This window comes from Melozone crissalis, unplaced genomic scaffold (genome assembly GCF_028551555.1).
Source record: "Melozone crissalis strain CALT ecotype California unplaced genomic scaffold, PUWL_Pcris_2 ptg000013l_1, whole genome shotgun sequence".
Taxonomy (NCBI): Eukaryota; Metazoa; Chordata; class Aves; order Passeriformes; family Passerellidae; genus Melozone; species Melozone crissalis.
In genome coordinates, this window is record NW_026535791.1 from 57866573 (window position 1) to 57879110 (window position 12538).

The 12538-nt window shown below is 39.4% G+C and overlaps 1 protein-coding gene across 6 annotated transcripts in view; it reads left to right on the forward strand.

The window, feature by feature from the left end:
- GLRA2 (glycine receptor alpha 2) overlaps positions 1-12538 on the forward strand; it is a 119288-nt gene that overhangs the window by 13170 nt on the left and 93580 nt on the right. For 4 of the 6 annotated variants that reach the window (XM_054271575.1, XM_054271570.1, XM_054271573.1 and 1 more), the window contains exon 3: positions 10349-10416. In XM_054271575.1, the coding sequence (XP_054127550.1) occupies positions 10349-10416 (68 nt within the window). Of the gene's footprint in view, positions 1-10348; positions 10417-10512; positions 10581-12538 lie in introns of all 6 variants that reach the window. The other 2 variants (XM_054271571.1, XM_054271574.1) reach the window with 1 other exon arrangement.

Here is a 12538-nt window from a genome sequence, read left to right on the forward strand (position 1 = left end):
AGAAAAGGCTAAATGCTTTCCTTAAACTGACATAATTAGTCAGGAAAAACCTAGGATTAAAATTTACCAGATCAATACCCTTTGTATTAGGCTGCCTCTAATGGCTGCACTCCCAATGTGTGCTGGTTTATGTCTGTGTCTCAGGCTATGAAACCATGCTATCAGAATTGCTATTTCTTCTTGCACTGTTTACTATGATAAAGTATTAGTCCTAAGTAATAAATAAAACAACAGAACAGTTTGCTCAGAAGGCTGCTGTAAACTCTCAGACTGCAATTTAAATCAGCTGTTGAAGAGATGCAAATTGCATGCATGGTGCCAAAGCAGGAGCATATGTAAAAATTCCTTTTTTCCAGTTGTGAATTTGCCTGTTGCCTGTGCATAAACACATGTGTATGTGTTTATGCACAGGCAACAGGAAAATTCTCCCTCATGTTAAACTATAATGGAGGATGTATTTACTCCATATAAGTTTCAGACTGCAGCAATTTTCCATTCCAGTGATATCCTATCAGATGGAGCAGTCTGAGGTGTTAAAGCCTTTGGTCAGTCTGGTTATAGGAAACATCCAAAAATAAGCATTTGGGAGAATTTTTCAGGTCTTTGCAAAAAATTTTCCACTCTTTGGCTTCATACCCCTGAGAGTTTTGGTTTTTGTCACACTTCAGAGCTGTGTTTTGTGTGAGGCAAAGCACACACACAATCTGTTAAAACCAGACCTTAAGTCCTTTTTTTAAAATATAAAATAAAAATTTGACTTATCAAAGTTAAATATAATTAGGGATAGATTCAATTTAGATGAATAGGTTCCTCAGGGTGGACACATTCTCATTTGGATGACTTTGTTGAAGACCTCTGCTCAGCATGACTGCTGGTGGCAGAAGACAGAAGAAGATCATATGCCCTGACCCTGCAACGCGGTCTATGTCAGCAGAGCTCTGAGCCTATGTGAAAGCTGTGTGGTGCTCCTCACAGCAATGCAGTGAACATCCTGCATCAAAGAGCAGATTTGGTATTGATAAAAAAGTAACGCAGTCAGTTTAGGAGATGCTTATTTTTTAGGCTGGCAAAGAGTTCTCATTCCCCTCCCGTTCTTGCAGTCTTTCTTGCAGTTATTTCATATATACAAAGAACAGATGATAGAAAAAATGCTTGTGAAAGACACCCAAGAAGCACCTTAATGATGTTTTGCAGTAAAAACACTAATTCTTTTTTGTATTTAGGATGTGGGATTCAAGACAGGATATTCACCAAAAGGAAGGAGATGTGTGAGGGAGAGGGGTAGGAGGCTCAGTTAAACAAGCAACAGATCAGCTGATGGGAGCATTGAAGATGAGAGTCAGTATGAAAGAATTAATTTCAATATCTTTTGCACACATTGTGTGAAAATGAGTTGAATTGTAAAGAGGTAAAAATTATAAAATACTTAAAAATAAAAGGAAAATTTTATTTTTTTAGTTCAAGGTCTGGTGGGTGGTTGCATCTGTGTCTCTGGCCTGTTGCTGATTGACATCTAGAGCAGCTCCTGACCATTTCTGTTGTCATTTGTCCCCATCACTGAGCCATCCTATTTGTCTAAATCCCATTGTTCACCGTGTCCCATGTATAATTTGGTGCATAATTCCATATCAGCCATAAATCAATGTCTGCTCTCTAATATTAGTCACCCAAACTGCTTTTATAATTCAAGTCCTGCATATGCCTTTAGACAGTAAAACAAGGAAGATTATGGAGAAAAGCTGATAGAATTGTTAAATAAAATGAATGTCTGAGGCTCAGAGAAACAAGAAAAGACTTAAAATGCGTTCTGAGTCCTTTCTGTAGCCACAGGGATAGGAATTGTCTAAACCTGTATTTGAGACTATAGCTGTTGACATTTATAGTTGAGCTTCCATTAATTTCTGCAACACAAGATCAGAATCACAGAGAAGGAAAAAAGTAAGGATAAATATAGAGAAATGAACAAAGTAACATTTGTTAAAAAATAAATATTTTGAAATGTGTGCCAAGAAAGAGTAATCAGTTCATTCTGACTTCAAATAGAAACCTAGGTTAGCAGCAACATTTTAATATTATTATTAGTACGTTTCCTTTTTTCTTTCTTTCATTAAGTAGTAGATCTTCCCTCCTACCTTCTCTTTTCAGTGAACATATCTGTATCTTTTGAACATATCTATATCTATCTATCTATCTATCTATCTATCTATCTATCTATCTATCTATCTATCTATCTCTTTTCAGTAAATATATATAACTCATGGTCTTGAGACCATGCAGTCTCAGATGAGTTGGCTACCCTGGCTTCATGAAACATTATTAATAAGATTACCCAGAAGGAGTTTGTCTGACCCTATGCTGGAGTGCAGATTTCATGATTTCATGACTGTATATATAATACCATCTTTTGTTTAACCACATACAGGAGTGTCCCAGGCCTCTGCACACATTATGCAGTTCACATGCCAATCAGCAGGGAAGAGCTCTGTTTCCATTAATGCAGAGCAACTGAGCAGTTTCTCAGGATCAGGTGTGAGGAGAATCTCTGCTGAGAGCCACTTCAGTGAGCACTGTTTCATGATAGGAAGAGAAGTAGAGATCCAGATCTTTTCATGTCAGAAGAAAAGCAAAATATTCCTTTTGCCCATATAGTGTCCATTGCTCTATTGCATTGGAAGAAGGAAAACTTTAGAAAGAGATGCCTTGCAAAGAGGTGCTTGTCATGACTTGGAAATTTGAAAGGTTAGTGGAAAGCTCAGACCAAGAAAAATAATTTGGTGGACATAAGAAATATTAAGGATTGATTTGAATATTCTCAAAATTGACATAAATTTGAAATAACTTTGTACTCTAGTCTTGTAGTTCCATTGAGAAGTTTCTAGATGTAAGATTTCTGATTTACTGTTTTTTAGATTGTTTCCACAGTTTCATTTGCACATGGAACATTTTAGCTCTGGGAGTGGCTGCACCCAGTCACAAGTGTTGTTGAAGGCTGTGTAGAAATATCTGAGTGAGCTTTCAAGTGATTTTCTCAGAGATGTGCTGCACAACACTGGGGTGATACAGAGCTCAGCAGGAGCTATAATGTCTGGGGTTAATGGCCTCCAGTGATTTCCAGCCTGCCATGACCACATTGGTGCCATCCCCCAAACTCCCTATGAGAAAGCCAGCTCCAGCACATTTATACAATCCATTGTGGCTGCTGGGGCTGTATATTCTCTGTAGACCAGCTCAGGTTAGCTGGGTAAATCAGGAGCATGTCAACTGTTTAACAGGTTTTTCTTGTCTGAACTCCCGGTTTGTCAAGCGAAATGAAACAGCGCCCGAAAATTGTTCTTGTTCAGTGTCTATTAGATAACCCGTGTGGATATATCCCACTGTAACCCAGAGCTGACAGTAATGTATGTTTCTGTTATCAGCCTCAGCAGAAAGAGTCAGGGAAGAATGAACACATCATATGGACTATCCTGTAATGCTGTAATGCCAAATGCAGAACTGAAGAGGCTTTGTAGAGTGAGACTTGCCTTCCTCTGCCAGAGCTGGGTCTGTGGACAAAAGCATTCCCTGAATGTGAAGCATGCCAATCCAACAATTTTCACAAGAGCTTTAAGGCACAAAAAAGTGCATCTTAGCAGGGATTCTCCTTCCTTGAAATATTGATAGGATTTTACCAGCATGACTCCAGTTAACTTCAGCAATAGTCCCACAGCTGAAAACTCACAAACTACTTCAGGAATTGACTATTCACTGTTTGAGCTCAAGCTGTGTCAATGTACATGTATATAGAGATGGCTTTAGCAGTACTTACTCCAGAGAATTTTCTTTCTGTGACTCTTCCTGTGATCACCTGTACCTGACAATCACTGGAGTATTTGTCTTGGGAGGCCTCAGTGGTATTTTGCTGAAGAAGAGCTTTCAATTCTGCAATATCACATGACCTCTTTACATCCAGGTCATCTCATAGGGCCACATTCTTGCTAAGATGCTTTTTCAAGCAAGTGAAGGGAAACAGCTAAAATCTCGATGTAAGAGTAGAGTTCTCTTTTTGTTTATTTGCTCATATACATTTGCACATGCACTTCTGGAAATAGGCAGCTGGAACTAGGGGAAATTGTACTTTCTGCTGTCATGCTTTCCTGCTGATTCCATCCAGCATTGCCTCTATAGCTCACCTGCTATGGGTAGGGCATGTGGTGTCTCCCCCAGTCTGAAAGATACCATTTTTATAAATGGTATTGCTCACATGCATTTCTCAAACACTCGGTAATTCTTGAACTGAGTGATATCAATGGGAATGAGAGTCCCAAAAAGATTTTAGACACCTAAAGACCTCTTCAGGTTTTTCTCTGATTCTGTAAGTGCTTTTGTGACTCTTATCCTCATTCTGTTGGCCATAAATATATATTGATTACACAAAATACAATTCTGAGTCTTGAATGCAACAGTAAGCACCCAAAATCATTGCCATATTCCTACCAGGGCAAATGGCATTCTCAGCAAGCTAAGTTATTATATATGACAGATGAACTTTCAGAGGATGTTGGTTTTAGCTTGATGAAGCAGAACAATAATTTTGTCTTTATTTGAGTTTACCAGCAAATTGAATCAGTGCAAAATAGCATACAATTACTGCATTGTTTGAGACCTCTGGCCTTACAGATTTTTGTGTTTGGTTTGACTGGTTACTTTTTTTGTTTGTTCTTGTTGTTTTTGTTTGGGTTTCTGTTTGTTTGTTTGTTTTTTCTTTGTTTGGGTTTTGGTTTTTTTGGTGTGTTTTTTTTGTTGTTTTTCTTTTTTTAAAATTGAATTTGGAAAGTTTTTTTCTTTGTTTATTTAGTAGGTATTATTATAATGAATTAATAATAAGTGTCATAAATTTAATAATCCACATTGGATTGTGTTGAACACTTCTAAGGAAGAAGGAATTCTGTGTTTACTGGGCATGATTATACTTAGGCAGTCAGGGTGATGAACTTGACAGAAAACCCATAGAAAGACAACCTCATAGAAGAAAAGCATCACTACCCAGCACAAAAATGTCACCTTGATTTGTCAGCCTTAGGGTAACTATGTCGTCCTGGTGCCATTAATTTTGCCTCCTGTGACTGAGCTGTTAAGACTCTAATGAGAGGATGATGTTTAAATAGAGGAAAAGATTGGTTTTGCCCAAAGGCAAAATGATAGGGAAAGAGAAAATCTTACCTAGGTGCTTGCAAAAAAAGGTACCTGTGGTCTGCCTCCTGATTTCTTACCATTAACCTTAAACAAACTCATTAAATTGTGTGAATTTTCTCATCATGGTTTGGACTACACATTATATGGGCCCTTGGAAACAAGTGTGCAGCTGCACTTCTCCTGGGGTAGCTGCAGGATCCCTGTGTCTCAGAGGAACCTTTTCAGTGCATCAAAGCCACATTTGTCCCCCTGGCCCAACCCATGGCCACTGGCCACAGGACTGGCTGAGCTGCCTTTGATAACTCTTCTCCAGGCGTTCTCCTGCATGCTGCACTCTGAGCAGGGAAGGAGCTAGGATGATGAACAGCTTGTCCCTGTCTAATGGCCATGGCCAGCTGAGGTGTCCCAGCAGCAGTTTATCCTTGTCTGACCTGCAGGGATGTGCCTGCAGGGCCATGGAGAGGTGCCTTGGCAACTCCTGAAGTGGTAACTCAGGCACCCGTAGCACTGCAGCTGCAGCAGCAGAGGCTCCAGAGGAGTCAGCTAGTTTCAGGTCTCATGAGGACTCTGATGGATGTTGGAGGCTGTTCAGTTTGGTTGGGGATGAATGATTTCTAAAACCCCAGCTGTCTCCAGAACTCGCATTTAAAAACCATCTCCAACAAGTTCCTCTATCCTCCCCTGCTGTCCCAGGATGTGTTACTGGTGCTCAGGTCAGCATGTGGGTCTGTCCTGCCACCACCCACATTTTGATCACCTCCCTTGTTTGAGCTCTGACCTGAAATCCCTGAAATCCTACAGAAAATGGGATTCGCTATCCCTGGTGGGATCACTACCTCCCCACTTAGCTCAGGTTCTGTTCCTGGATTCCTGCTCTACCTTCAAACTCAGGTGGGATTGATTTTAGTCTTTTCAAATAGTCTTGATTATCCTGCTCTCTGTGGTAAGGGGAGAAGGGAGATTTGGCTCAGCTTTCTCCTCTGTATATACAAAATAAATAATTTGAGATAGTGAGAAAAAAACCTCTGCATTGTCAAAGAGTTGAATTGAGAAGGTAGACCAAAAAATATTACATATAGAAAAAGATACAAGATTCTTCACAGATCTGTAAATATCTTGCCAATATTTCCACTGTCATTCCATAAGGTGGTTCTGCCTCATTATCTTTTATTTTTGCTTCCACATATCTCTGCTTTGCTCACAGTTCTCTCTGTGTACTGTATTTTAGTTTGCCTTACAAAATCCCTTAATAAATACACTTAACAAAGAAAATTGGCAAGTGCACAGGTATCATTTTAAATCTCTTGTGTGATTATAATATTCCCTTCCCACTAAGGACAATTTAGCTGTATGGTTGGAATTATTGTGAAGAGAAAAGTCTGCCAGGTGTGATCTGGAAACTCTACACCAAAAAAAGACAAGAGTTGGGATGAACTTGAGGATGTAGATATGATTACCTGCAGTTAGGATCATCTCCAGTGAAAGAGTATGAGTAAATCTTCTCAAGAATGTACCAAATGGAGCAAGATTTGTGACTGTGGGCTATCAATACTGAAGAATATTTAGCAGAGGCTGGAGTTAGGAGCTGGATAAGGCTCGAATGTATTCCTCCCAGCACTCATCAGTCCATATGGGATTGTTCCACACATTGGGATGGATTCACCTCCTCTGGCAGCTGAAAAGGAAAAGATTCATTCTCTAGCCAGATGGCAATAAGATCACAGACACCTTGGGTACAGGAGTTGTGAGGCAACATGCCACAGCACATTCAGGGAAATATTCTGTGTTTTCTGGTTTCTTGTGGGTAAGGTGAGAAGATGAGTGCCAGGGACTTTCTGTAAGTGTGAAGCGCCCCAAAGTCACAGGAGGAGTGTGATACATTCTCATGTCAGGGTTTTTCAGGAAGGCAGTGTATCAGAGAGCCCTGCTGACTGCAGCCCCAGCTCCTCTGGACAAGCAGAGGAAAGGGAGCTGCAGGGAGCAGAAGAAATATCTGAGCTGTTTATCAGAATACCAGACATTCACTTTCTGGTTTATTTGAGCATTAGCTGCCTGGTTTGGGCTTGGTTTGGTGGTTTTTTGCCTGAGTCCTTTTGAGAAACCTTTTCCTTATGACTCAAAGAACACTTTGATTATTTTGAATGTGCCTGAAAGGCACCTGGACTGTTACCTTGTTGCATTGGAAGTGACAAAAGGAAAACTAGGGGGAGAAATGGATTTAGTTATAAAGTATACTTTGATTAAGTTTTTGTAGGTAATGTCAACTCTTTTTAGATTTAAGGCAGTAAAGTCAAATTAATTATTTCCTTTGCCTTTAAAGATTTTTAGATTGTGCCTGAAACCTTGGCTATGCTCCATGGAAGTTTGCTGCTTTCATTTTAATTGAACTATTAGATTAGAAAAATCTTATAGAACAAAGTGTGTTTTAGTTTACCATTACGCCTTGACCATAGAATGTCCCCACTAAAAAATTTGTTCCCACCCTTCTTACAGGCCTGCTTTAAGTATTGAAAAGTCACAATAGAGTGTCCCTGGGACTTTCTCTTCTCCGGGCTGAACAAGTTTTACACACATTTCCAGTTCCCAGAGCAGGATGTTGTGGGTGACAGTGTCAAAGGCTTTACAGAAGTCCAGATAAATGACATCAGCAGCCTTCCCTTGACCACTGATGCAGTCACTCTACCATAGAAGGCCACTGGGTTGGTCAGGCAAGATGTGTCCTTGTTGAAGCCATGCTGGCTGTCCCAAATCACCTCCCAGTCCTCCACATGCCTTTGCACAGCTCCCAGGAGGATCTGTTCTGTGATCTTCACAAGCACAGAGGTCAGGCTAACAGGCCAGTAGTTCCCAGGGTCTTCTTTTCTCCCATTTTAAAAATGGGTGCAATACTTGCCTTTTGCCAGTCAGCAAGGGCTTCACCCGATTGCCATGGCTTTTCAAATATCATGGAGAGTAATCTGACAACTACATCAGTCAATTCCCTCAAGACTGGGATGCAGTACTCATTAGCATCTTCACTAATTACCTGGATGATGGGACATGGTGCACCCTCAACTAATTTGCAGGAGATAGAAGACTGGGAGGAATGGTGGATGCCCTAGAGAGTTTCCTGATACTCAGAGAGACGAGGAAAAGCGGCAGAAATGGGCCAACAGGACCTCACTGTGTTCAGGAAAGGGAATGCAGTCCTGCAGCTTGGAAGGAACAATCTGGGAGGTGCCCAGCTGGAATGCAGATTGCAAAAAAGGCCATGGGGCTCCTGGTGGACACCAAGCTGAACATGAGCCCGCAATGTGCCCCTGCAGCAAAGGCAGCCAATGGACTCTTGGGCTGCATTAGGCACAGCATGGCCAGCAGGTTGAGGGAAGGGATCCTTTGCTCTGCTCAGAACTGGTGAGACACACCTGGAGTGCTGAGCCCAGCTCTGGGCTCCCCAGTGTGAGAGACATGGAATTATTCTATGGGTCCAGAAAGATGTTATGAAGGTAGTTAAGAGACTGGAGGATCTGCCATAAAAGGAGAGGCTGAGATTGCTGAGGCCACTCAGCCTGGGGAAGAATGGTTCTGGGGAATCTCAACCATGTGCTTAAATAACTGATGAGGTGTAAGTAAAGAAAAGGTAGCCAGATTCTTCTCAGTGGTGCCTAGTTACAGGAAGAGAGGCAGTGGACACAAGCAGAGACCCATGAAATTCCATTTAAGCACAAAAGAAGCATTTTGCTGTGAGGTTCACTGCACACTGGCACAGGCTGCCTAGAGAATCTGTGAAGTGTCCATCTCTGGATATATTCAGAGTCTCACGTGGCACAGTCCTTCTCCAGCTGCTCCTGCTCTGGGGCAAGATGGACTATGGGGACTGGGTGATCTCCAGAGGTTCCTTCCAGCTTCAGTGATACAGTGGCTCAGTATGTCTGGGTGTAGAGAAACACTATGTTCAAGGTGCCTAGCTAGTAGAAAAACCACCAATTCAAAGGAACAAAAATGATAATATGGAAGGAAAATAGCAGACTATTTGGCTTGGTTTTGGCTTGGTACTGGAAATGGAAACACATTTGCAAAATAAAAAGGAAATGTTTTAAAAACAATTCTTGTAAAAAAACTGAGTTGAACAACACACCTCATTGGAATTTAACAGCCTCAAAACATGTTAATGTTGTGGTTTTTATTCCCAAACCCAACATGATTGTTTCTTTTAAGGTGGGTAGTCTAGCACTCAGGAAATTGACAATGGACTCATTAGTTTATTCCATTTTACAAAAATGAAAGTAATAATTTTTCCATCTTTTGTAAATACATTTCATTATAAATTGAATTATCAACCAAATGTGGATATTTATATTCTCTGCACTAACATTTTTTCATTTATAAGGAACATGATGTGATTAAAAATAGTAATGGCAAAAGAAAGAAGAAAGTACTTGATACTCAATGCTTGTACCAACTTCTGTGTCACTGAAATTCAGGCCTTTAGCATGAATCCTTTTTGATTCTGTTGAGAACCCCTGTTTATTTCGTCACACCTAAAAAATCAAGAAGGCTAATAGGCAACTAATTAAATATTAAATCTCCATTCATTCTGCCACATGTCAGTGACTGCTCAATAACAGCAAAGGTGGTGGGAGGGAAGAGAATGCAAATAGCTGTTTAATGAAAGCTATCTGTTCAAGCCAGAACAGATATTGCTAAATATTTGGTAATGGCGAGGCAGACACTTCCAGATCAGGTGCAGGAAGAGCTGCTTGTGGACTGGAGTCAATGTGAAAATTTCCCTTGAGGGGAATTTCAGTGGCAAATGTTTGCGTACAGAGTGGAGTAAATATGGAGAGAGAAAATTTTAAGTTCTGGATGAAGGGAGAAGGGAGAGAAGAGTGGTTGCAGTGCTAAAGTGTATTCTGCACTGGTACTGTGGGTAAGAAAAACGCCCTCACTCAACTCTCCTGTCAGTCTCTAAATGCAAGGATGTAGCTCTGTGTGTTTATATAACAACTTCCAATGAAAGTAGGTTAAATAAATTACTGTTGATAATGCTTCTCTTTTGATCAAGATTTACATGAACAGTTTGGGAAAACTCACTTTCTGCTTGTTTTCAGCCACATCTGTACCAGATTGTACGGAGGCTGAGGGATCTGTACTTTTGTTTCAATGTGTATTGCAACATTTTTATTGCATTCCACAGGTCCTCCAGTAAACGTTACTTGCAATATTTTTATCAACAGTTTTGGATCAGTCACAGAAACCACAATGGTAAGTGCTATGATGCCATTGGCAAGAGAACAACAATACTTAACATATGTCATGAACAAAACCTGTCAATTTTTCTATTTATTGTTCAACTTGCAGGTCCTCCTGTAAATGTTACCTGCAACATATTTATCAACAGCTTTGGTTCAATAGCAGAAACTACAATGGTGAGTGGGACTGATCATTGAAGCCATCTTGTGAAGGAGTGGGATGTGATGTAGAATAGAGATGCTCAGGATGCGGGGACATTTACTAAGTTATGAAGCTACTAAAAACCTGAGTAAAAATTGCATTAAATAAAATAACATAAAATAAATATAAAATAACTATATATATAAAAAATAAACTCCACTATCAAGTCTAAACACACCTACATAGGGACTGCACCACAGTCTGTAGTGCCTGTGATGGCAGCAAGCACAGGTGTGTGCAAACCTGCTTCCTCAGGTTTCATTAGCTCTGAAGAGGCAGAGGAAGGGCTGGAGCTCAGCTGTGGGTTTCCCTGCCAAGTGCACCATATTTGGTTGTGCTTTACACCACATGCTGAATCACCTGCTGCTGCAGAAAACTGTCTTGTTTAACTGAGACAGATCTCTGTGAATTGCAGCCACTTCAGTCACAGAAGGAAGTGTAAAACTTGAGTCAAATGGCTAGAACACGTGGGTATAAGACTTAGGTATTTTGAGGTTAAATTAGTACTAGGATATGATGGGATTCCATCTGTCTGAAATTTGTATTTTGACTAATGCAAAGAACAAAGTAAAAAAAAGTCAGATTTTAATTTAAAAAATTTCAAAATATAGAATAAATGAAATCAAGCTAAGAAAAAAATTTAAATTAAAATTTTCATCTGACTTTTAAAAAAAAATCTTTTAGTCTAGAAGTGTCAGTCTATTATTTTTTTTCATTATTTGCTAAGAAAAAAAAAAGCCAAAAGTTTTCTGATTCCATTTAAAAAGATGCTGAGTTTCTTCACTCTTTTTCAAAAGTGAATATAAAAGATTTGGTTTTTATTCAAGCCTACGTACTCCTGACTATGTGGGTTAATCCACGGAGATGTTTTTGACTAATTTATCATAATAATGTCATAAACCCATAATAATTATTAGGTGCTCATATCGATGGTACTTTTGAAGAAATTGCAGTGTATTTTCACAGCTCTGTTTTCCAGAGATTCCTACACAGCATCCAGGTTTTTCTGGAATTGCTAAAGCCAGAGGCAATAAAGGTGCTGGGCTTCTTCAGGACTGAGAACTTGGTAATTAATAATGAACTTGCTGCCCACTTGAAGTAAACCAAAAGAGGAGCTGTTTTGTAAGATGGAATAGATACTGCCTTGCAGGCCTTGTACTATGAGGGAAGAGAAGGTCTTTAGCCTGACTTATGTATTTTGTTTAATATTAATTTAGATTCAATTGTAACTCATGCCATCATTTTAGTAAGTGATGATTAAAGAATGTGGGAACACAAATCTTCTGCTCCTAAACAATTTTATTTAAAAACCCACCCTGTTATTTAATGTTTTCTAGAGATAAAAGGCAAGTTATTGCTAGGCTGGGTTGCTTTCTTTAACAGTGTGGAAAAGACTTTGCTATAAATGACAAGCTGTATCATACAGAGGTATAAAACAGATAAGTTAATGCTTTAGACTATGTATCTGTAATATTTTAAAAAAACACCTTAAAAGAAAACTAAAATAAATTTAAAAATTATAGGGAAATAAACATATCAGAGTGTAACATAATAATCAACAGACTTAATTTGCATTATTTTTGGAAAACAGTAATTGTTTTCCTGTGTTTTAAGGATTCTGAGAAGATAGTTGTGAGTGTAGCATTTTTACCCAGTCATGTCTGTTGATCCTAGTGTGTAGAGACATCAGCATAGCATTAAGTAGCAAAAACCCTGCACGTCACTAGCTTTACAAGATGGCATTCAATGAAAATATTTGCACGACCCAATGCTGATTGCATTAATTAGACTCCTTCATTGCTTTGATTAAATCCCCTCATTGCATTTTACCTTCTATCAAATATGTTAATGTGTACCTTTCCAATGTTCATTAACACATTTTGCTGAAAACAGCCAAACATTCAAGTAGATGAAAACAAAGACTATTGGCTTT